Source organism: Kogia breviceps, chromosome 15, assembly GCF_026419965.1.
Source record: "Kogia breviceps isolate mKogBre1 chromosome 15, mKogBre1 haplotype 1, whole genome shotgun sequence".
NCBI classification, from domain to species: Eukaryota; Metazoa; Chordata; class Mammalia; order Artiodactyla; family Physeteridae; genus Kogia; species Kogia breviceps.
In genome coordinates, this window is record NC_081324.1 from 32,302,506 (window position 1) to 32,329,727 (window position 27,222).

The window sequence follows — 27,222 nt, forward strand, 5'->3', positions numbered from 1 at the left end:
AGTTTCTAAGAGCTTTGCAAGTACAGGTTTTTCATCTCCTTAGTTAGATTTATTCCTAGGTATTTTATGCTTTTTGATGCAGTTGTAAATGGGATTGATTTCTTAATTTCTATTTCTTATAGTTTGTTGTTAGTGTACAGAAACACAACAGATTTCTGTATATTAATTTTGTATTCTACAATTTTCCTAAATTCAGTGATGAGTTCTAGTACATTTTTAGTGGCATCTATAGGATTTTCTATGTATAGTATCATGTCATCTCCAAACAGTGACAGTTATACTTGTTCCATTCCAATTTACATTGTTTTTCTTTCCTTTTCTTGTCTAAATCCTGTAGTTAGGAGAGCCAATACTATGTTTACAAAAACTGGTGGGACAGTATCCTTGTGTTGTTCCTGAACTTAGAGGAAATGTTTTCAGCTTTACACCATTGAGTACAATGTTAGTTGTGGGCTTATCATATATGACACATTATGTTGAGGCATGTTCCCTCTGTACCAACCTTGTTAAAAGTTTTTAAACAACACAGTTAAGTTGCCTTCTTTCATGATGTATTCTTGTAGGTTTTATCAGAAGGAAAGTAGCTCCCAATATGACTGACCTCCAGGATAAACAGGAAGCCAGCTGTGATAATATCTTTTAGTGGATTTCTATTACCAGAGACTGTCATGAAACTTTAAGGCTTTGAGGAAGTACATGCCAAGCAGATGGGGAAAAAGGCAAACAGACTTCTCTGGGAAAGAAATTTGATGCATCCAAAGATAATAATATTCAGCCTTCATTTCTTCTTAGAAAAAGACAAATAATTGAAGGTAGAGAACATTACATTGCTCTCTAATTGATGCAAATTTTAATGATATATATTGCTACATAAAAGTTAAACTAGGCCTGACCTTACATGTACAAGAATGAGTAAATAACAATATAAAAGTTTTATCCATTTAGTGTAGAGATTTAATCTCCTTTTCCTTTTTTTTTTCCTTGCAGTACGTGGGCCTCTCACTGTTGTGGCCTCTCCCATTGTGGAGCACAGGCTCTGGACGTGCAGGCTCAGTGGCCATGGCTCATGGGCCCAGCTGCTTCGCGGTATGTGGGATCTTCCCGGACGGAGGCATGAACCTGCATCCCCTGCATCGGCAGGCAGACTCTCAACCACTGCACCACCAGGGAAGCCCCTCCTTTTCCTTTTGTTTCAATCCTCCAGCCTTCAAACTTCACTCTCCATAAAGTGTATATCATCAAGGAAATGGTAACATTACTTTAAAAACATTTAGCTTAAACTAAGTAATTAACCAAAAGATAATATAAGAATCTATTGGGCTCTGATCCAGGCACCATCCCTAGTGCTTTAGAGTATACAAGGCTGAACAGTCCTTATCCCAGGTAGTTTAGAGCTACTGATGGGAATGAGAGCAAAGCACATGAATTACAATAGAAAGAAAGATTATAAGTGCCAAAATCTGGGAGCTGTTAAGTACTGAGCATGTTTGGCAGGAGGGAACACAACTAGAAGAGAGCTGTTAAAAACCATTTCCATAAAATCTTTAAAATAGATAAATATACTTGCAGTGGTACAAAATGCCACATCTCAAGAAAAAAAAAAAAAAAAAAAAGTGGGAAAACAGTACTCTTTCCCAAAACTGATCCAGACTAGTCAACTTTACACCCTAATTCCTGTCCTTATTGGTCAGTCCAAAATACTTGCCCCACCTCTGATTGTGACTTTCATACCTACCCCTTTTAGATTTTATTCTTTCACACATACCATAATTCCAGTTACCTATGGATAGTTCCTTTTAGTGCAAACATATAGGAGACAAAATGGCCCTTAAGTTACTTACTTTCTTAATTAACTTCTTTCTATTATTACTTCTGTTGTTGTTTTCTAGGCTTCAGAGCTACAAAATCTGGAGACATATTTTGTTTAATTTTTCCTTTCTTGGCTAGGCAGTGTGGCATGATGTGTCTCTGATTTTCTAACTGCTGGATAATTGATAAATTATCTATCAATTCCTGTCGGTTTTATCTAATTGATAAAACTTACAGGAATGCACCTTGAAATAAGGCAATTTTAGGAATTTGGCCATACTATTTATTATCTCTATATTTTGATTTTTTAAATATCCAAAGTGGGAGTTGATAACATAGACCACAGAGGTAGGGCATGTGCAAAAGCCCAAACTAGGGCTTCCCTGGTGGTGCAGTGGTTGGGAGTCCGCCTGCCGATGCAGGGGACATGGGTTCGTGCCCCGGTCTGGGAAGATCCCACATACCATGGAGTGGCTGGGCCCGTGAGCCATGGCCGCTGAGCCTGTGCATCTGGAGCCTGTGCTCCACAACGGGAGAGACCACAGCAGTGAGAGGCCTGTGTACTGCAAATAAAATAAAATAAAATAAAAAGCCCAACATATTGCCTAGTATCATTGATTGAACCATCAATAACATTTTCCCACTTCCTGTCTCTCTTACACCCAAACTAGTGAGCATCAAGTTTTTCTTCATGTTTCTCTTCTCCCCAATTCTTTGTATCGTGACCTTTCATTTAAGTATTTCACATTCTATTTCTTCTCCTATGGAAAAATTAGGGTTACTGCAAAAGCCTTCAAGAATTTCTCCCTGCCTTCACCCTCTCTTCTCTCCATTACTTCTACTACTGTCAGACGAATCCTGGCAAAAAGCTCGGCTGAAAGTTGCTTTCCTCCTTTCTCTTGAGTTCTTGGTTTACTGTCACATCAAGTCCAAAATCTTGTTGTCATGGGTCAATAACCTGACAACACTCAATAACCTGACATCACTCAACAACAAGAACATGCCACCCCTTTACATGAGCTATACTCATGTCTCTTTCTGTAACATCATTTCCCATCTTAAGTATATATCCCAGTCCCACATCACTTTCTCTCTAAACCCACACTTCATGCCACCTTGCACATCCAACTCCTGTCCAGTCTTTTGTCCCCCACAGGGCTCAGGAAACTTCAGTAATGACTTACTATTTGAACAGAATTGTCACTCTCCCTTCCCCTAGGAAACCTGCACAGATACACTCTCTTTTGAGTTCCCTTAATATGTGCTCCTGGCTACTATTTTTTGTGTTGATTTACTTCTATCACACTAAGAAGATAATGGTTGTAGTGGGTATAGTAACCAGTATAGACAATGTTATGTGTGTTGTACCAGGAAGCAGTTGAAAGGCTGGTCTGACTATAGTGCTAGCCCATTCATACAATGTAATATCAATAGTTGAATGCAATGGAGAGCTGGTTCTGTCCCTAAGTTTCCAAATATCTGCTCAAAATTCTTACTCTGATAATCAAGAAACTGGGATAGCAGACTAATCAAAACTTCTTTCTTTATTTTCAGGATTAAGAGAATATTTACACTATTTCATTATAAATTTCATTATAAGAAAGTATATCAAAGGGAACTGATCAATCTGCAGGATTGTACTCAGAATAGCTTGGAAGATATTGGAAACGTTTATGTTTACAGCATTTTACAGGGCACCCATTTCATATATATTTTGTTACTTACAGATAACAAATAGAATCTCATAATTTACCTGATTAATTAACCAACAATTTTTATTTATAACAGGATGCAAATGAAGATGTTCCTATTCAAGATACACAGAACACAAAGCACAGGGATCTTTAATTCATGGATGAATGAAGTTGGAAGCAGCATGTTGAACATAACATTTTTCCTTGAAAAGTGATTTCCATATTCCATGTTATTAAGTTGATACATAGCTGCAGATCTGCTCAATTCTCTGGGCTCCGCCAACCTCCAGTGCATCTTTCAGTAAAACACACATATATATGCTATGAAAGAATTGGTATGGGTAAGGTCATCTAAGAGGAAGTATCCTCTGCATTCATTGGGATAACTTAATTATACCTGTTTTATTGGTGGCAAGATTCTCCTATTTGGAGATAAAAAGCTTAATAATTTTCTGCTTGAGCTTATTTAAGAAATGCTTTCACACGTATTCACTGCAGCTCAAAGAGGATTTAATGCCTGTGCCCTCAGGGAAATGTTGCATTCTGCAGGATTTGTACCAGAGATAATAGGCTTAATTTGTATTTTAAAAATTTATCAAAACATTTTCACTTATCTTTGCACATTTGATCCTTCCTACAGCTTTGTAAGACAGGTTAAGTGTGTGTCCTAATCTCTCTTTGACAAAGAGGAAATTGAGGTGCTGAGGGGTTAGATAATTTGTTAGAAGATACACTCTAAGTGAGTAACAGACTTAGAAGCTGTGTACTATGTCTTCCAGATTCTGTGCTTTCAGATTATATAGATGACTTTTGAATATAAATGCAAAGTTTTGTACCCTTACATACAAGTGCAAAGCAAAATCAACCAAGGAGCTTGGTAAAACACTATGATGCTAGAACCTCATACCTGGAGACTACAATTCAGGTCAGATGTGAGGCCTACTGTATCTATTTTTAAAATGACATGTATGTGACTTTGAGTTTGGTTAACCAGCACTATTGGATATTCACTCATCCATTCATCCAGTGTTATTCTTTTTGAATTTCACCTTTATGTACTTTGCCTGTCTTCCTAACAAGTTGTTGGGCTCTCTAAAAAATTTTAGTCTTATGTCTATGGTGTAGGTATTGTTGAAATAATCAACTTTACTGTTCTTTTCTTTTGTTTCACATATACAGAAACTTCTCCAGTCCAAATATTTTTTAAAAATCCTAATTCAAAATAAAAAAAATTTTGTTTCTTACAACAAAATTGAATCCATATCTAGAAGAGAATTTGTAAATGGACAATAAACATAAAAGATGTTCAATATAGCTCATAAATAAATATAGATTAAAGAAACAAGATACTATTTTTACCCTAAAATCTATAAAAGATAGAAAACTTTGATGGTAAGTGTAATTGGTAAGAATGAGGGGAAATAGGCACTTTTGTATAATGTTGGTGTTATTGGTACAATGACTTTAGTGGTGAAATTGGCAGTATTTCTCAAAAGTAAAAATATATGTTCTCTTTGATCTAGCAGTACTACTTCCCAGGTATACATAAATTTGTGAAACGTGGATGTTTAAAAATATACATTGTTGCATGCACTCTTTGTAATAGGAATAAAAGGAGGATATCTAGATGTCTGTTCATCAACATGACAACTATTTAAATAAAATATAGTATATACATAAATGGAATTATGATGCAACTAGGGAAAATAATAATCAATACTTGCATATGCTTAAATGGAACATTTTCAAGTTATATTAAATATATTATATGCAAGGTATATTAAGGTTCTTAAGGCTTAATTAAGATTTAAAGTAAAAATTAGGTATATTATGTTCCAATTTAATATAAAGAGGCATATAAAGGTGAAATGTATGTCTCTGGCTGTGTATACATAGACTGTTTCTGTAAGGATAAAGAAAATATTAACTTATGTATTGGGGAACAAAACTAGGAGTTTGAGGTGTAAAGAAAACTAAATTAATTTTATATACTTGTATCATTTAAACATTTTGCAATGTGCATTTATTATTTTTCAATAAACACTAGACAATTAAAAATAAGTTTAATGTTTAAAATAATTGACAATTAGACTGAACAATAAATTATAAAATAGGTATTTTCCAGTTTAGTTTGCACGTTTATTATGACTTAAACCATAAACAACTGATGCAACAAATCTATTTATATTTTCTGAAAGGTTCCATATATTTCTATGATGATTCTATCATTTCTATATGAAAAATATAATTAAAAGTTTGGGAAATATCAGTCAGCTATTTCAATCCATGCTTCTCTAGTCAATCCATATCAACTGTGAGATTCTGATTGAGGCATAGTGTTTTCAGAATCAAAGAATGTCAGAAGCATGAGGTACCTCAGACATTTTATAATCTAACCTTATTTTGGAGATGAAGAAACTGGGTCCAGTAGGATTCTTTTCTCCCATGTTAGTTTGTTTCACTTACATGGTAAAATGTATGATTGAGTTAAAGTAAAATTTAGTATTTAATAAATTGAAATAGTGAGGGTCAGATAATATGAATTATTCAAATCAGCTCTACATTAGCTGGCTATCTACCCTTGGATAAGTTTTCTTTTCTCTCTGGGCTCATTCTTACAACTTTGAAATGATTGGCTGAATTCAGTGATACCATTTGCATTTGTTCCATACTGACTGAAAAAGCTTTAGGAGATTCACCAACTAACTCAGGAGTTTATTAAATTTATTACTTTCTCTGGACTTGTAAGCACCTCAGTTTTCCAGAATTTCTGGATCTATGTAAATGCTGCCATCCTTTAAAAGTCAAGCCATGTTAAATCAAACTGACATATATTTTAACATTTACACTGATCAGGTTTTTGTTTTTGTTTGTTTGTTTCACAATGTGGTCTCAAGTTCTTTTATTGTTTAGCATGGCTTGTTCCACAGCTAGAGTCTAAGTTTTTATATTTCCCATTGCAAGTGTCTAATTAACCTTTCTGTTTTTAGCAAGAGGTTCAGAATAATAGTGAATGAAAACAGATATTTCAGAGTAAAATAAGTGTTTCATATCACAAGTCAAGCCAAATGTTGAATTTTCAGCTTCCAGGCAATTTAGTTTAGGTGGGATGCAACATAAAAGCTGATACAGCAATGTCTCCCAGCTTGGGATATTGGTACAGTAGGGAGGGAGCTCCTGTCCTCCTCTGCAAAGAGAGGATGAAGGAGTCAACAGAATGTAGAAATGGACCAGTGCCTCAGCAATTAAGATCTCTCTGTTTATGCCTCTTAGGGAGACAGATCTAAGAATACCCAAATATATCTCTGGGTTAGGGAATATTTATGTTAATAAGTTCCTCCATTCATAAGGATAAAGTAAAACTCTAGTTTGTTTTCATATTTTTGAGGAGAAATTTAGTTAGTTCCTCTAGGTTTTAATGTTTGGAGTGTACAAATTTAGATTTCTTTTCCTAAAATTAGGTTATTAGAAGTATATAATCTATAAATAATCACCAAGAGTTCATGAGTAAATTTGCTTTTTAACATATCTCCCTTAATATCTCTTAAATCAAATCCTCTGTAATTAAAGATCAACACTTTGAGCAGTTTAAAACATTCAGATTTCATAATGGTTTGTTTAGACCTCACATGGCTCTTCTATATGCAAAGCCTATAAATATACTTGTAGAAAATTTCTACCCAAACTACTTAGTCTCCTAACTTGTCTACTTTTGACCTTTTATGTGTTCACTTCATTGTTTTAAATTACCTAATAATTTTACTCTTTTCCTACAGGCAGAATTCACAGCCATGTGGGAGTAATACATGTGATGTGGTGAAGGCTTCACCATCTGGTACTCTGTCACTGACCATCAGTTATTCCAGGAGGCTGCCAAGTTTAAAGAGCTCATTTTTCAGGTCAGTCACATCTATGATATCCCCCTGGTCCTGGTGGATAACAAAATTTATCTGACAGACTTTCATCAGGTGAGTGTCAATTTTACCTGTTGGTGTCTGTCTTTTCCTCTAAGAATACATAGAATCAAGTATGGCTGCTTTTTGAGGTTTATATTGAGAATTATGAGAAAGAAATATTGCACACAATATTTCTAAAAAGTCTTTGGAGAACTGTGATAGATTTTGTTAGTCACCACAATATACCTTAATATACCTTATTCCATATACTACTTTTGAGTGTACTTATCACTCCCTCATCAAGAGGCACAGTCTGTTTCTCCCATCCTCTTGGATCTGGGCTGGCTCTATGATTTATTTTGAGCAGCAGAGTGTAGTAGAACTGATGCTCTATAACTTTTGAGGCCAAGCCTTAAGAGTTAAGTGAGAACAGTTTATGAGACCTCTGGGACAATATCAAGTGCACTAATATTCACATTATAGGGTTCCCAGATGGAGAAGAGAGTGAGAAAAGGCCTGAGAAAATCTTTGAAGATTTAGAAGCTGAAAACTTCCTTAACCTGGGAAAGGAAACAGTCACCCAAGTCCAGGAAATGCAGAGAGTCCCATACAGTATTAACCCAAAGAGGAGCACACCAAGACACATTATAATCAAAATGACAAAAATTAAAGATAAAAAGAGAATATCAAAAGCAGCACAGGAAAAACAACAAATAGCATTAATGGGAGTTCCCATAAGACTATTGGCAGTTTTCTCAGCAGAAACTCTGCAGGCCAGAAGGGCATGTCATGACATATTTAAAGTGATGAAAGGGAAAAACCTACAACCAAGAATACCCTACCCAGCAAGGATCTCATTCAGATTTGATGAGTAATCAAAAGCTTTACAGACAAGCAAAAGCAAAAAGTGTTCAGCACCACCAGGACAGCTTTACAACAAATGTTAAAGAAATTTCTTTAGGTGAAAAAGAAAAGACCGCAGTGAAAAACAAGAATGTTATGAAATGATAAATCTCATCAGTAAAGGCAAACAAGCAATAAATGTAGGCACTCATCCACATACAAAGCTAGTAGGGAGGTTTAAAGACAAAAGTATTAAAATCATCTATTTCCACAGTTAAGGGATAAACAAAATAATTAGATATAAAATATAATATCAAGAACAGTAATCATAGGGGAGGAGAGTACAAAAAGAGGTTTTTAAAAATGTATTTAAAAGTAAGACATCAACAACTTAATTATATATATATAGACTGCTATACAAAAATCTCATAGTAACTGCAAACCAAAAATCTATAATAGATATACACATAAAAAATAAAAAGAATCCAACACAACACTAAAAATAGTCATCAAATCACAAGAGAAAGGGACAAATGAAGAAAGGGGGGAAAAGGCCTACAAAAACAAATCCAAAACAATTAACAAAATGGCAATAAGAACATACATATTGATAATTACCTTAAGTGTAAATAGATTAGATGCTCCATCCAAAAGGCACAGACTGGATGAATGGTTATAAAAACAAGACCCGTATATATGCTGTCTACAAGACACTGACTTCAAATCTGGAGACACATACAATTTGAAAATGAGGGGATGGAAAAAGATATTCCATGCAAATAGAAATTTTAAAAAGCCAAGCCAGAGTAGCAGTACTTATATCAGAAAAAAAAAAAAAAAAAAAAAAAAAGATCTTAAAATGAAGACTGTTACAAGACAAAGAGAAATACTACATAGTGATCAAGGGGTAAATCCAAGAAGAAGATATAACAATTGTAAATTTATATGCACCCAACATAGGGGCACCTCTATATACAAGGCAAATGTTAAGAGACTTAAAAGGAGAAATTCACGGTAACACAGTAATAGTGGGAGACTGTAACACTCCACATTTATCAATGGACAGAACATCCAGACATAAAATCAATAACAAAACACAGGCTTTAAATGACACATTAGACCAAATATGCTTAATTGATATTTATAGAGCATTCCACCCAAAAGCAGCAGAATACACATTCTTCTCACATACATGTGGAACATTCTCCCTGATAGACCACATGATGGACCACAGATAAAGCCTTGATATTTTAAGAAAACTGAAATCATATCAAGAATCTTTTTTTTTTTAAACCACAGTGTTATAAGAGTAGAAATCAACTATAAGGAAAAAACTGCAAAAAACACAAACTCATAGAGGCTGAAAAATATGCTACTAAACACCAATGAATCATTGAAGAAATCAAAGAGGAAATTTTAAAAATTACTTAGAGACAAATAAAAAAGTAAGCACAACAACCAAAACCTATTGAATACAGCAAAAAGACTACAACAAGAGGGAAATAGTTAGCAATACAAGCTTACCTCAGAAAACAAGAAAATATCAAGTAAACAACCGAATTTTACACCTAAAACAACTAGAGAAAAAAGAACAAACAAAACCCATTATTTGTAGAAGGAAAGAAATCATAAAGAACAGAGGAGAAATAAATAAAATAGAGACTTAAAAAGCAACAGAAAAGATCAATGAAACTAAAGACTGGTTCTTCGAGAAGATAAACAAAATTTAGCCAGACTCATCCAGAAAAAAAGGAGAGAGCCCAAAACAATAACATCAGAAACGAAAAAGGGACAGTTACAACTGACACCACAGAAATACAAAAGAACGTAAGAGACTACTCTGAATTACTACATACCAATGTAATGGACAATCCAGAAGAAACTGACAAATTCTTAGAAATGTGCAATCTCCCAAGACTGAAACAGGAAGAAATGGAAAATATGAGCAGACCAATTACCAGTAATGAAAGTGAATCAGTAATTTTAAAACTCCCAACCAACAAAAGTTCCAGACCTTAAATGTAAATGGATTAGTTTTGGCTTCAGAGGTGAATTCTACCAAACATTTTGAAAAGAGTTAACACCTACTCAAACTCTTCCAAAAAATTTCAGAGGTAGGAACACTTCCAAACTCATTCTATGAAGCCAGCATAACTCTGATACCAAAACCGGACAAAGACACCACACAAAAAAGAAAATTACAGGCCAATATCACTGATGAAACTAGATGAAAAATCCTCAACAAAATACTAACAAACTGAATCCAACAATACATTAAAAGGATCATACACCATGATCAAGTGGGATTTATCCTAGGAATTTTCCAATATCCACAAATCAATCAGTGTGATACACCACATTAAAAAAATTGAAGAATAAAAACCATATAATCATTTCAATAGATGAAGATAAAGCTTTTGATAAAATTCAACATCACTTATGATAAATACTCTCCAGACAGTGGGCAAAGAGGGAATCTACCTCCACATAATAAAGGTTATACATGACAAACTCACAGCTAACATCATACTCAATGGTGAAAAGCTGAAAGCTTTACCTCTAAGATCAGAAACGTGACAAGGGTGTCCACTCTCACCACTTTTACTCAACATAGTTTTGGAAGTTCTATCCATAGCAATCAGAGAAGAAAAACAAACAAAAAAATAATCCAAATTGGAAAGAAAGAAGTAAAACTGGTACTGTTGGCAGATGACATGATACTATATATAGAAAATCCTAAAGAGGCCACTAGAAAAATACTAGAGCTCATCAATGAATTCAGTAAATTTGCAGGATACAAAATTAATATACAGAAACTGGTTGCATTTCTGTATTGTAACAACAAACTATCAGAAAGAGAAATTAAGGAAATAATCTCATTTACCATCACAGGAAAAAGAACAAAGTACATAGGAAAAAACCCACCTAAGGATGCAAAACAATTACACTCAAAAAAACTGTAAGACACTGATATCACTGAAAGAAATTGAAGATGACACAACAGGTAGAAAGATATAATGTGTTATTGGCTCAAAAAATCAATATGTTAAAATAACTGTATTACTCAGGAAACCTACAGATTCAAGGCAATCCCTGTCAAAATACCACAGGTATTCTTCATGGAACCAGAAATAATAATTTTATAATTTGTATGGAAACCAAAAGCCCCAAATAGCCAAAACAATCTTGAGAAAGAAGGACAGAGCTGAAGGAATTACACTCCCTGACCTCAGACTATGCTACAAATATACAGTAATTAAAACAGTAAGGTACTGACACAAAAACAAACACGTAGATAAATGGAACAGGTTAGAGAGCCCAGTAATAAACCCATGCATTTATGGTCAATCTATGACAAAGGAGGCAAGAATATACAGTGGAAAAAGAACAGTCTCTTCAGTAAGTGGTGCTGAGAAAACTGGACAGCTACATGTAAAATAATTAAATTAGAACTTTATCTAACACATACAAAAATAAACTCAAAATGGATTAAAAACCCAAATTAAGACTGAACACATAAAACTACTAGAACAGGGCTTCCCTGGTGGAGCAGTGGTTGAGAGTCCGCCTGCTGATGCAGGGGACACAGGCTCGTGCCCTGGTCCAGGAAGATCCCACATACCGCGGAGTGGCTAGGCCCGTGAGCCATGGCCGCTGAGCCTGCACATCTGGAACCTGTGCTCCACAACAGGAGAGGCCACAACAGTGAGAGGCCCACAAACCACAAACAAACAAACAAACAAACAAAAATACTAGAACAAAACATAAGCAGAACACTCTGACATAAATCAAAGCAATATTTTTTGGATCTTTCTCCTAAAGGAAATAAAAGCAAAGATAAACAAATGGAACCTAATTAAACTTACCCTCTTTCCCACAGCAAAGGAAACTATCAACAAAATGAAAAGACAACCTATGAATGAGAGAAAAAATTTGCAAATGTTATGAATGATAGGGGATTAATATCCAACATATATAAACAGTTCATACAACTCAATAACAAAAAACCCAGCAACTTGTTTAAAGAATGGGCAGAAGAACTGAATAGACATTTTTCAAAAGAGAAAATGCTGATGATTAACAAGCATATGAAAAGATGCTTGACATCACTAATCATTGGGGAAATACAAATCAAAACCACAATGACATATGACCTCACACCTGCCAGAATGACTATCATCAAAAAGACCGCAAATAACAAATGTTGGCAAGATTTTGGAGAAAAGGGAACCCTCTTGCACCATTTTGGGGAATGTAAGTTGGTGCAGGCACTGTAGAAAACAGTATGGAGGTTTCTCAGAAAACTGAAAATAGAACTAGCATATGAGCCAGCAATTCCACTTCTGTGTATCTGTCCAAAAAAAAAAAAAAAGAATACTAATTTGAAAAGATACATGCACCCCAATGTTCATAGCAGCATTATTTACAACTGCCAAGATATGGAAGCAACCTAAGTGTTCATCAACAGATGAATGGATAACGAAGATGTGCTATATATATATATATATATATATATATATATATATATATATATATATATATATATATATATATATATACATACACACACACACACACACACACACACACACAATGGAATACTACTCAGCCATAGAAAAGAACAAAATTGTGCCATTTACAGCAACATTGATGAACCTGGAGCACATTATGACAAGTGATGACAGAAAAAGAGAAATACTATATTTTATCACTTATATGTGAAATCTAAAACTACAATGAACTCATGAATACAGCAAAAAAGCAGACTCACAGATATAAAATCAAACTTCTGGTTACCAGTGGGGTGAGGAGGGAGTGACACTATTGGGGGAGTAGGAGCTACAAGCTATTCTGCGTAAGGTAGGCTACAAGGATGCATTGAACAGCATGAGGAATATAGCCAATATTTTGTAATAACTGTATATCGAGTGTAAGCTGTAAAAATTGAAAAATATTTTAAAAACAGAGTTATTCAGGTTCTGCCTTTGGCACTCGAAATGCTTTTTCTTGAGATCTAGACACTATGTAATGAGGACCAATCTAAACACTGGAGAGAGCCATGAAGACAAAGCAACATCTAGCCTCACATCTGTCCCTGCTAAGGCACTACACAGGTGGGCAAAGCCATTCTGCATGTTCTAGTACCAGTTGCCATCTGACTGTAATCTCATAAGATATCCTAGTCAATCCATAAGGGTTATTAACATCTCCCAGCTGAGCCTTGTCTAGATTTCTGACACATGGGATCATGGACAAATAAGATCGAATTATTTAAAACACCATGGTTAGGAGTGATTTTTCATGCAGCAATGGATAATCAAATAGGACCCTTCCCACTTTCCAGAATCAGAACAACTAATTCTCAAGTTGAATAAGAAATGACTCGTATGTACCATCAATCTACTTCAAGCTCCTCTGCTGTATCACTGTGATCCTCACAGTCTCACAATTTCTCCAAACAAACAAAATTGATAATCCAGAAACCATGCTTGGTTTAAACTGTGATCCATTCTTAGATTTCATGTAGTTCATTATAGTTTATTCTCATCTGATCAGAGACTATCAGATGGACAAACTATGATTGCCTTGTCTCTGAGATCTCTGTAATGTAACAATACTTCAGTAGTCCTTAGTACTCCTTACGAGACTAAAAGACAAAAACCTAATTCAGGGATAAGGCAAATCATCTCAAAATTCCATTTCTGTTACTTGTACAAAGTTGTGTTACTGAGATGTTGCATACAAATCAAATTTTTCTAAATCAAGTAGTTTATAATTCGAGATGCTACATCTTTATTTGTATTGACCTTAAATTTGAACTGGATTTTAATAATTTATGTTATTCCAGCTATTGATTTATTTTTAGACTGCTCAAACTACCCTGTTAATAAAACCTTTTGCTAAAGTAAGAATCTTCACTAAACAAATAGTTTTCTTCTATGTTAAGTGTTTTATACATTTTAATTTTTATATCTAATGCATTTTAATTTTTCTTAAAGTGAAAAGATCTCATATAAGAGCCAATGTTTATAAATTTATGCTTAACACAAGAACTTATTCCTATGATTTAGTGCAATGCATTTTTGTATATTTCACTTAAAATTAAAGCATCTTAAAGTGGCACCTAACTATTTTTCAGGAGTTATACCATTTATTTTCCTCTGCACCTGTTCTGCTGTCTTGCTTTGTTTTTCCTTTTCTACCATGTTTAATTAGATATGGTTACATTATTATGGGTTAGGAATTCAAGTTTATCTCAGCAGCTAAATATGAATCTATTATTAAATACTTGACAGAGAGGAAGAAGAGAGGTATAGATCTAGTGGTAAACTCTTCATATACTCCTCTGAAAAGTGGGGACACTTTAGTTTTTTTTAGGACTTCTGGAAAGTGGCATAAAAGAGCATCTTGAGATGTGTGTGGCCATCAGTGATCACATGACCACCCTTGTTTCACTTCTTAGAATTCCTAGAAAACATAAACATTTATTTGGATGCCAGTCAAGACAACTATAAGTAACTCTGAGAAAGCTAGTGAATTTGAGAATATTAGGGAAACTTATTCAGGTAGATGTTAATCAGATTCTCTCTAGAATGATTGCTCTCCATGATTCCAATGCTGGCGGACATGTGCTTTCCTCTCACCCTCCTGTCCCTGCTTCTGCTTTCTGCTCAAAGGTGGTCCTCTGCATCTCACAAAGGAATATTCAACAGGACCCCTATCTTTGCCTGGGTAATTTCACATTAGCAGTGATGTGAATCACAAGCGTTACAAATGCCACTGAAAGAATAACAAAAAAGACATTAAGCTGAGTAATTTAGTGGATTTGACAAACTTTTCCTTTTAGATAAAAGCAAGTAAACAAGATAGTAACAGAAAGTGCCAAAAACATGAAAACTCAAATTACGATCTTTTTAAAACTGCCCATGTACCAACCTCTCCAATAATGAAGTGTTGTTATGCAAATTTGGCTTCTAGTTGTGGTGTTTGTGATGGAAATATTTATTCCTGTAATAGTACCGTGGTTTTTTTTATTTTCAAAATACTTTCAATTCACACTTTATTTTAATCATACAACTGCCCTGTGTAGTTGTAAGGCAAGCATTTGATGGATGAGGATATTTGAGAAGTGAATATATTGATAGAAATTGAGGTAAATTATTGTTGTTAGTGACAAAATTAAGACTAAAACCCAAATCACATGTACTCCTTTTATTACATCAGTATTTAAAGTTAGGTCACTGTTGTTAGTTTTTTTTTTTTTTTTTTTCATCTAAAACAAAAGCAAAAACAAAAATTCTGACACCTGAGTCATCTATAACTCAAAGGAGTTTTGTGAAGATTTCAAGAGTAATAATGTTAAACTCTCAAAGGTATGGAAGGAAATCATGCTGGTGCTTTTGTTCAGTGCTGAGAGGCAGAGAAGTAGGATTCTCACTTGGCAGCTCTTCTTCCTCCTGCCTACACTGAAAGGTATTGAAAGGAAAGAGTGTTGCTGATGAAAGCTGTTTCTTATCACGTTTGTTTAGTATAGGTGTCTGTATTCTTAATGCATTTTGGTGAACCACAAGTCCCTTTCTTCCAAGAAAAATAAACAAGTTTTAGTGCCTGATTTTTAAAAAATTATCATTCAGTTCTTTGAGCTAAAATATTGCAGGGTTCTGTTTAAAGTCTAGTATTTTATCTGTGAGCAATATTCATTTTGACACTGATAATGCTGATGATGCATTTACTATTTGCAAGGCTCTGTGCCAGGCACTTAACACACATCATTGTATTTATTCCTTACCAGAAGCTCATGAGTAGGCTCTTTTATGATACCTATTTACCTCTAATTCCACTGAACTTTAATACTTTCAGTAACTTGCTCAAGGTCACACAGCTAGTTAGAGTTGAGTGACAATACCCACTGTGTTCTCATTTGAAATCTCACTATGTTAGACTGTTGGCCAGTAAGACATTATTATTTTCATGACTTTTAAAATATCAGCTTCTGGATCTTAGCATACTTCTCAGAGAATGGAACATAGGCAATTGTATTTCATTGGCAAGATGGATCACGAAGGATCAGAATGATAACTCTTTGGATGTGAAGTGAGGAGTTCCAGTACCTGGAAAAACGAGTAATATCCAGAAGTTGGGGGGAAGAGCATGAGGGAAAATAAAATAAATAAAATGAGTTTCAAACCTACTCAAATATACTATTTTCTAATCAGTTGAACAATTTTCTCCAGATTCCATCTAGACTACTCTAAAGACTTTTAAAAATTCCCAGACATTAAGTCCCTCAGCTTCCACTGGCTTTGTCCCTATTTACAATATCTTCAACTGTCATACTGGAGACTAAAAGGAGATAATTCCTGTTTTGTTTTTTTGTTTGTTTGTTTTTGGAAAATCCTAACCAACAGTGCAAAGTAAAAATGGTGCTATGAATGGAATGAATTTCAGAGATTTGGGAGCTGGATTAGAAAAGTTTTATATCAGTAACAGACTACAAACTGTTTTATCCTGAAGATAGATCAAGACAAATCCCTCAGGGCTGCCAGTCTAATTTCAGTTTAATACTCAGCTTGAGGTCTTGAAACTTTGCTTTCCACAGCCTGAATGCTGACTTAGGATCCTGAAATACTCTTTGTTTATTCATCAGTGAGCTACCTAATGAAAGTAGTTCCATTATTTTACTGAGAGGGTCATATGAAAGCTGTGGGAATCAGGAATTTTTGTACTAAGAAAAATACCTTCTATTTAGAGTTATATCAAGGTTATCTTTCCAGAGTGGTGACAGCTTCAGAGTATAGTAAAGAAATGAATAAAACTTAAAAGCTGTTGCACAACAAAGTAAACCATAAACAAGATGAAAAGACAACCCTCAGAATGGGAGAAAATGTTTGCAAATGAAGCAACTGACAAATGATTAATCTCCAAAATATACAAGCAACTCATACAGCTCAATATCAAAAAAAAAAAAAAAAAAACAACACAATCAAAAAATGGACAGAGACCTAAATAGACATTTCTCCAAAGAAGACATACAGATGGCCAACAAATACATGAAAAGATGTTCAACATCACTAATTATTACAGAAATGCAAATCAAAACTACAATGAGGTATCACCTCACACTGGTCAGAATGGCCATCATCAAAAAATCTACAAACAATAAATTCTAAAGAGAGTGCAGAAAAAAGTGAACCCTCATACACTGTTGGTGAGAATGTAAATTGATACAGACACTATGGAAAACAGTATGGAGGTTCCTTAAAAAACTAAAAATAGAACTACCATATGACCCAAAACTTCAACTATTGGGCATATAACCAGAGAAAACAGTAATTCAAAAAAACACATACACACCAGAGTTCATGGCAGCACTATTTACAATAGCTAGGGAAAGGAATCAACCTAAATATCCGACATACATGTGAACGGAAATTATTTAAATCATTTGAGCAGAGCTGTAGCATGAATACATTTTTCATTGTCAGGCTAGGTATTGGGGTGGGGCAAGAATGGAAACAGGAAGACCAGTTAAGAGATTTAGCCATCAGGATGAGGAATGATGGTAACTTTAGTGAAAAGAGTAGCACTAACTATTCACAGATTCCATACTCATGAAGCACACAGACAGGATGACAGGTGACAAACTAAGGTTTACAAATTAAGTTAACCTTAATTAATGGTTTGGAGACCTTCCAAGTATGGATGAGCTATATACTACATCCTTCAGTGGCACCTGAGGTCATCATTCCATTATCACATTATAGAGTGTGTGTTCATCATGGACTCCTAAGACAAGGTTAAGAGATATATTTGGCAAATATATTTTAGAAAGTAACAAAATATATTGTATAAATAGTCCTTGAGTTTCATTCTTTACTGAGACAATTGCTGTGTCCTTGGAAAGATCAGTCAGTGGTAGACACATGATGGACACCCAGATTCCCCTTCAAAGAAGTACTTCCTGCATAGCACAAATGTAGGAGGTATAATCAGTAGACAGCTTCCAGCAATCAAATACTTCAGGATCAGCCTCAGCTACACAAAGCCTCCTTGCCTGAGGTCATAGCCTTCCTGGGGGAAACTCATTTCCAGTGTGGTGTGGGCATAAATGTCCAGTCATTGCAGCCCAATGTGGGTCACTGGGGAAAGCAAATATTGCTCCAGATACCTTCACTGGTTTGGCAAGAACTTTGTCAATATTGCCTTGAGGTTCAACCTTTCCCTCTTCCTAATCCAGTTTCCTTCTCCTTCTTTTCATGAGTGTTGATCCCTAATAAATATCATGTACTCTAAAATGTGTCTCAGTGTCTGCTTCTATAAAATGGAGATATTAATACCTATTTCATGGGTTATCAGGTGGGGTAGATGAGATTATGTCAGTAGATTGTCTAGCATAGATAGTGCTCGGCACAAAGTAGGAACTCAATAAATATTAGGTACTACCATCTTCATCCCTCACCTGAATTGTTGCAATAGTCTTTGGTTATTATCGTGTTCTGATCTGCTATTTCACAAGTTATAAACTAGCAAACCAAAAATATAAGAATTTGGTGAAAAGAAAGAGTTAATTAATCCTGAGTGAAGGCTCAGGGAACTTAGTGATTACCTCTCTGTGATGACATCTATACAGTGTATAGATATCAATGCATGGATTTTGCAAAATCAATTTTGAAATTATTTTTTCTAATTTTCAGCTGTGAAACATACAGTAATATTTTTAAAGTAAATGAATTCTGAAAAATAGAACTCTGTATAAATCATTGTTTTCTTCCATTAGTTCATTAATTAAATAAACCTGTGTAAGTTGGAGATATATGAGAAAGACAAAAAAATATTGACCATTCCAGAAAAGTTAAGCTAGTTTTTCCATGTACCAACAAACTCACTATGGATGAGACCTGTAGTTCTCAAAGTGTGGTGCACAAAGCAAAAGAATCAGTATCACCTGGAAACTTTGTTAAAAATAAATTCTCAAGTCCCAGCATAGTCCTACTAAACCATAAGACCTGGGGATAGGCACAACAATCTATTTTAACAAATTCTCTGGGTGGTTCTGAACCATGCCAAAGTTAGGGAACCACTGGGCTAGAATATAGATGAATGGACATAAATGGTAATTTTATCCTTTAGGTCCTGTAAGAAAGCCTAGACCCTACAAATATTTCAAAGGTCTTGAACAAAATATTTGAGACCTAGAAGAAAAAAAAGTAAATAAACACACCCTCCCACATGTGCACACACATATTTAAAATATAAAAATATTTTTAAAATAAAATTAATTAATGTTTATATAAAAACAACAGTGAAATATATTATAGATTAAATCAATGTGTTATAAAAATCTAAATTGCTCTGTATATAGTGTGCACCTATCACTAAATGGATTTTTATTTGGCAGTTTTATGTTTCATTGGAGTAGAGGTTGTATCTGCTCAGTTTGAATTAACATAACTGCTTGCTTCCCTTCCTTATTTAAATATTACACTGTATTGTTTGGTTTTCATGGATCAATGACTACATTTATCAAATTGATAAGTCAGTGAAAGCTTATAGAAGTGAGCTTGCTTCTTTATAAGGACAAGAGGGGGAAAAATGCTGTATGGAGAATATTGCTAGTTCCTTGAAATGAAATCCAGGGTTACAAAATTGCTCAGAATAAATCTCTTATGATTTTTCAAGCCAATTATTTAAAACAGCTGCACAAAAGGAAATAAATACTGAAGTTTTAAATTTTGCATTATTCTATCCAAGATTTCAGCTTTCCATGTGCTTTCCTAGGTATCCTGGCCAACCCAAACTCTCACATCTGTGAGAATTTTCTTCAGTGCTCAGCCAGGCTTCTGGCTATTCCCAATAAATCAGTGTGTGTGAGTGTGTGTGTGTGTGTGTGTGTGCACGTGTGCACGCACATACACACACACACAGTTATATATATAGGTACAGGTATGTTAGAGACCAAGGTAATCTTATAAATCCAAAAGAATGATCTAGGTCGAATTACAAATACTCTGAAAGAGGAAAACTTGTTATTTGCACTTTGGAAAAGTTTAAACTTTATCTCACCACATGTTTAGGAAACTACATAATCCATCCTGTTTTAAAACTTTCATATTTCAAAATATGAAATAATTATAGAGAAAAAGGAGGTTGTGAACAAATGTGTAAAAAGTCCCATACATCCTTCCCTTAGCATCCCCAGTATTAACAAATTATAAAACTGTAAAATGATATCAAAAATGAAAAAAATGACATTGGTTCAATTCATAGAGCTTATTAAACTTCATCAGTTATACACACACTCGTTTATGTATGTGTGTATAATTACATGTAGTTCTATTACATATGTAGCTTGCATACACCACCACAATCAAGATATTCAACTGTACCATTACCATAAGATTCCTGCATGTTGCTCCTTACAGCTACATCCATCCCCTATCTATCCCAATCCCTACCTCCTAGAAACCACTGGCCCATAGTACATTCTCCACCTTTACAATTATTTTACTTTTTGATTGTTTACTTTTTGATTTATTATGTACCTGAAATCATCTAGTATGTATCCTTTGGAGACTGGCTTTTTTCATTCAAGATTATATCCTGAGGTACATCAACTTTTTATGTTTATGAATAATGTGTTTCTTTTTATTACTGAATAGTATTCAATTTGGATGGTACCATAGTTTGTTTATCCATTCACCATTTATGATGACATGGGCAATTTCCGGTTTTCAGTTATCATGATTAAAGCTGCTATGAACATTCATATAAAAGTTCCTACATGAACTCAAGTTTATAATTCATTGGGATAGATGTCCAAGAGTGAAATTACTGGGTCTTATAAGTTCATTTTTAGTTTGAAAGGAAGCAACCAAGTATTCTCCAGGGTGGCTGTACCCTTTTACATTCTCACCCCTGTCAACTTAAGAAGTTATCACTATTTTTCATTTTAGATATTCTGCTGGGTATATAGTGATATCTCACTATGGTTTTAATTTGCATTTCTCCAATAACTAATGATATTGGACATTTTTTCATGTCTTTATTGGTCACCGCTATAGCCTCTTAAGTGAAATATCTGTGTACATCCTTTGTCCATTTTATAGTTGTACTATTATTTTTAGTACTGTTTTGAGAGTTCTTTGTATATTCTAGATTCAAGCACTTTGTCATATATGTGAAATGCAAATATTTTCTCCCAGTTCATGATTTGCCTTTTCATCTCTTTAGTGTGATCTTTCTTTGGGAAATTTTTTTTTAATTTGATGAGGTCTATTTATGGATTTTTCCTCTTATGGATCATTAATTTCATATTGAATTGAAGAACACCTTTAACCAAAGATTTCTCCTATGCTGTCTTCTAGAAGAGAGTAAGTTTTATATGTTACATTTAAGTGCACAGTCCATTTTGAATTAATTTTTGTATAAAGTGTTCATTTTTTGATGATGGATGTTTAACTGCTCCAGCACCATTTATAGAAAAAGTTATCCCTTCTCTATTGAAAATGATTTTACCCCTTTGTCAAAAATTAATTGGGTATATTTGTGTGGATTTAGGTCTGGGTTCTTGATTATGTTCCATTGATGTATGTATCTATCCATTGCCAGAACCAAACTGATTTGATAACTACATCTATATAGTAAGCTTTAATATCAAGAATTCCAATTTTTCCTTCTTTTCAAAATTGTTTTGGATATTTTAATGTCTTCCCTTTCCATATGAATTTTATAAGTTTCTCCATGTTTTCAAGAGGAGGCAAGAATATACAATGGAGAAAATACAGTCTCTTCAACAAGTGGTGTTGGAAAAGCTGGAAAGCTATGTGTAAAACAATAAAATTAGAATATTTCTCCACACCATATACAAAAATAAATTCAAAATGGTTTAAAGACTTAAATATAAGACATGACTCCATAAAACTCCTAAAAGAGAACAAAGGGAAAATATTATCTGACATAAATAGTAGCAATATTTTCTTAGATTAGTCTCCCAAAGCAAAAGCAAAAAAACCAAAAATAAACAAATGAGATGTAATCAAACTTTAAAGCTTTTGCAAAGCAAAGAAAACCATCCAGAAAGTGAAAAGACAATATATGGAATGGGAGAAAATATTTGCCAGTTATGTGAAAGAAATATTTTGAACCAATTTTTTTCTGGACATATGCCCAAGAGTGGGATTGCTAGATCATATGGTAGCTCTATTTTTAGTTTTTTAAGTAACCTCCATACTGCTCTCCACAGTGGCTGTACCAGTTTACATTCCCACCAACAGTGTAGGAGAGTTCCCTTTCTCCACACCCTCTCCAGCATTTACTGTTTGTAGATTTGTTGATGCTGGGCATTCAGACTTCATTGAGGTGATATCTCATTGTACTTTTGATTTGCATTTCTCTATTAATTAGTGATGTTGAACGTATTTTCATGTGTATGTTGGCCATCTATATGTCTTCTTTGGAGAGATATCTATTTAGGTTTACTGCCCATTTTTTGATTGGGTTGTTTGATTTTAAGGTATTGAACCACATGAGCTGTTTGTAAATTTTAGACACTAATCCTTTGTCAGTGGCATCAATTGCAAATATTTTCTCCCATGTTGTGGGTTATCTTTTCATTTTATGTCTTTTCATTTGTTTATGGTTTCTCTTTTGGTGCAAAAGCTTTTGAGTTTAATTAGGTCCCATTTGTTTATTTTTGTTTTTATTTCTTTAGGAGATGGATCAAAAAGATATTGCCACAATTTATGTAAAAGAGTATGCTGCCTATGTTTTCCTCTAAGAGTTTTATAATATCTGGTCTTATATTTAGGTCTTTAATCCATTTTGAGTTTATTTTTGTGTGTGGTATTAAAGAGTGTTCTAATTTCAAAAGGATACAGGCACCTCAAAGTTCATTGTAGCACTGTTTACAATAGCCAAGACATAGAAGCAACCTAAATGTCCATGGACAGATGAATGGATAAAGAAGTTGTGATACATATATACAACAAAATGTTACTCAGTCATAAAAAAGAATGAAATAATGCTATTTGCAGCAACTTGGATGGACCTGGAGATCACCATACTAAGTGAAGTCAGTCAGAGAAAAACAAATACCATATGATATTACTTACATGTGGAATCTTAAAAAAATAATGATACAAATGAACTTACCTACAAAACAGAACAGACTTACAGACTTAGAGGATGAACTTATGGTTACCAGAGGGGAAATATGGCAAGGGGGTATAGACTGTTTAAAATAGATAATCAACAAGGACCTGCTGTATAGCACAGGGAAGTGTGCTCAGTATTCTGTAATAACCTAAAAGGCAAAATAATTTGAAAAAGAATAAAAAATAAAGTTGCCCAAGGAAAATGAAAAATAAAGTCTACAAATAATAAATATTGAAGAGGATATGGAGAAAAGCAACCCTGTACACTGTTGGTAATAATATAAATTGGTACAACCACTAGGGAAAACAGCATGGAAGTTCCTTAAAAAACTAAAAATAGGACAACCATATGATCCATGAATTTCACTCTGGGATATATTACCAGAAAAAATGAAAACTCTAATTTGAAAAGATGCACACATTTCAATGTTCATAGCAATTTTATTTACAATCACCAGGATATGGAAGAAACCTGAGTGTCCACTAACAGATAAATGGATAAAGAAGATATAAACAATATTACTCAGCTATAAAAAATAATGAAATATTTTCATTTGCAGCAACATGGATTGACCTAGAGAATATTATGTCTAGTGAAATAAGTCAGACAGAGAAAGGCAAATACTATATGATATTGCTTATATGTGGAATCTAAAAAATAATGCAAATGAATCTATATACAAAATAGAAATATATTCACAGACATAGAAAACAAACATGGTTACCAAAGGGGATAGGGTAGGAGGATGGACAAATTAAGAGCATGGGATTATGAGATAAAAACTACTATATGTAAAACAGATAAGCAACAAGGATTTACTGTATATCACAGGGAATTAAACACAGTATTTTATAATAACCTATAATGAAACATAATCTGTAAAAAATAAAATCACTATGATGTACACCTGAAACTAACACAATATTGTAAATCAACTATACAACTAAAAAAAAAGAAAAAAGTCTACAGATTAATTTATAGTGAATTTACATCTTTACTATGTTAAATCTTCCAATCCATTAGTATGATCTGCCTCTCCAAGAATTTAGATCTTCAATGGTTTATTAATCTGCATTTTATAATTTTCATTATGCAGATACCATAGATGTTAGACTCATACTTAAGTAATTTTATTTGGAGAAATTGCAAATGGTATTGTGCTTTTTTTAAAAAAAATGTCTGTTTCCAATTGTTCCTTGTTGGTATATTGAAATGCAATTCAGTTTTGTGTCTTGTTATTGTATTCTATAACTTAACTGAACTTATTAATTCTCAAAATGGATTTTCTCTTGGGGTTTTCTATGTAGGCAATCTTGCCATTTACAAATTGAAACAGTTTTATTTCTTCCTTTCAACGGTGTATGCCCATAACTTCCCTTTCTTGCCTCATTACAGTGGCAAAAACTTCTAGTACTATATTACATAAGTGTAAGGAAAAGAGACATCCTTGAATTGAACCCAGTCTTAGAGAGAATGCAATAATTGATATGACCATAGAGTTTTTCCTCCTTTATTCTGTTGATATGGTCAATTACAATGCAAGATTTTCAATATTCAATAACACTTGTGTATCTGGAATAAATCTCATTTAATCATGGGGTATTATTCTTTTTATACATGGTTGTACAACATTTTGCTAAAATGCTGTTGAATATTTAGCATCAGATTCATGAGAGATATGGGTTTCTAATTTTCATTTTCTGTGAAGTTTTCATCTGGTTTGGGTATCAGAGAAATATTGGCCTCATAATATGGATGGGAAATATTTCCTGTTCTTCTATTTTTTTGAAGAGATTGTGTAAAATTTGTATTAATTCTCTTCTGAGTGTTTGGTAATACTTTTCATTAAAACTATCTGTGCCTGGATGTTTCTTACTTGATAGCTTTGACAATTAAAATTCAATTTCTTAATAGTTTTGGACTATTCATTGTATCTGTTTGATTTTGACTGTGTTTTGTCAGTTTGTAGTTTTCAAGGAAGTTATTGATTTCCTCCAACACATTCAGTTGATGAGTGTAAAGTTGTTCATAGTATTCCCTTATTATCCTTTTAATGATTGTAGGATCTGCTGTGATATTTTCTGTTTCATTCCTGATACTAGTTGTTCAGTCTTCTCTCTTTTTATCTCTTGTCAGTTTTTCCAGAAGTTTACAGATATTATCTTTTTTTATAAGAATCAACTTTTAGTTTTATTACTTTTCTCTCCTGTTTTCCTCTATAATTTGTTATTTTTGCTCTTTATTATTTCCTTCCTCCAACTTGTTTTGTATTTATTTTGCTCCTCTTTCTTTTTCTGTTTATTTGTTGGTGTCTTGTGTTTTCACTTATATATTTATTACGTTTACTGCTATTTTTATTCATTCTAACCTTTTTTGCTTTCTGAAGGTCCCGTTCTTCTGTTATCATTTTATTTCTGTTTGTAAGAGTTTTGTTTTGTTTTGTTTACTATTCTTTAAAAGTAGATTTGCTAGTGATGAATTCTTAGTTTCCTTTCATATGAGAGTGTCTTTATTTTTTCTTCATTACTGAAGGATAATTTCACCAGATATAGGATTTGGATTTGAGAGTTCTTTTCTTTCAGCACTTGAAAAAGCTTGCACTACTTCCTTCTGACCTCAATGGATTCAGATGAGAAGTTCTCTGTCATTTAACTTACTTTTCCTTTATAGGTAATGTATCATTCCTCTATGGATATTTTGAAGATTTGTTGTTTGTCTTTATTTTTCAGAACTTTAATTATGACGTGTCTTGGTGTAGATTTACCTGGATTTATCTCCCTTGGATTTTACTAGCTTCTTGAATCTGTAGGTTTATGTGATTTTCCAAATTTGAGAAGTTCTCAACCATTATTCTGTTAAACACTTTTAAAATTCCACACCATTTCTCCACTCACTCAGGACTCTGATGACTAGAATGTTAGGTATTTGTCATTATTCTACAGATCCCTAAGAAGTTTTATTTTTTTCTTTCAATCTACTTTCTCTCTGTTGTTCAGACTGAGTAAATTCTATTGATCTGTATTTGAGATCTATCAAAGGATAATTCTATCCTTTGCCTTCTCCACTCTACTATTGAGGTCATCCAGTGAGATTTTTGTTTGTTTGTTTTTCTTCTTATTTTTCGTTGGTATGTTTTTCACTTGTATGATTTCTGTTTGATACTTTTTTATACCTCCTATTTCTTTCTTGAGTTGTTTTTTATTTGTTTCATAAGAATTTGTAGTGATTATTGAAGCATTTTATGATAGCTGCCCTAAAATCCTTATTAATTTTAGTATCTGATTCATATTAGTACTAGAATCTGAATGATTGTATTTTTAATTCATATCGTGATTTTTCCAATTTTTATACTGATTAATGATTTTTATTGTCTCTTTCACATTTTAGTTATTATGATAGGAGATTCTTCATCCTATTTAATTCTTCTATTTTAACAGGTGGTTACCATATTTAGGCTAATATGTGATTTCTGCCTTACATTTGGGGGCTTTAGACCCAATGACAGTTTTGTTTTTATACTCCTTGCAATGATATTCTGGTCTCTTTTATTCCATTAGTGCTCTTGGAGCTACTGCTCCAATCCCTAATGGTGTTGTCTGAAGGGTTGGAAGAAACTTTTCCAGACCACTGATTTCTCTGAACTAACTTCTATGTGAAGTAAGGGCAGAAGCTCTTGGGCCTGTGTCTCCTTGTTGAAGGGAAGGAGGATAGAAGGCAGGTGTGATGCTGGCTCTGTGACAGGATTGCTCTGCCTGCCAGTGCTCTAGTTGTAAAGTGGGTCCTGGAATAGTTGTGTTTCCTCTGTTGCTGTTCATGACAGATTGGAT

The 27,222-nt window shown here is 33.8% G+C and overlaps 1 protein-coding gene across 1 annotated transcript in view; it reads left to right on the forward strand.

Moving 5' to 3' along the window:
- RIT2 (Ras like without CAAX 2) overlaps nt 1–27,222 on the forward strand; it is a 595,054-nt gene that overhangs the window by 276,623 nt on the left and 291,209 nt on the right. Inside the window, 1 exon segment of the mRNA XM_059039643.1 lies at nt 7,280–7,471. Within this exon segment, the coding sequence (XP_058895626.1) occupies nt 7,280–7,471 (192 nt within the window).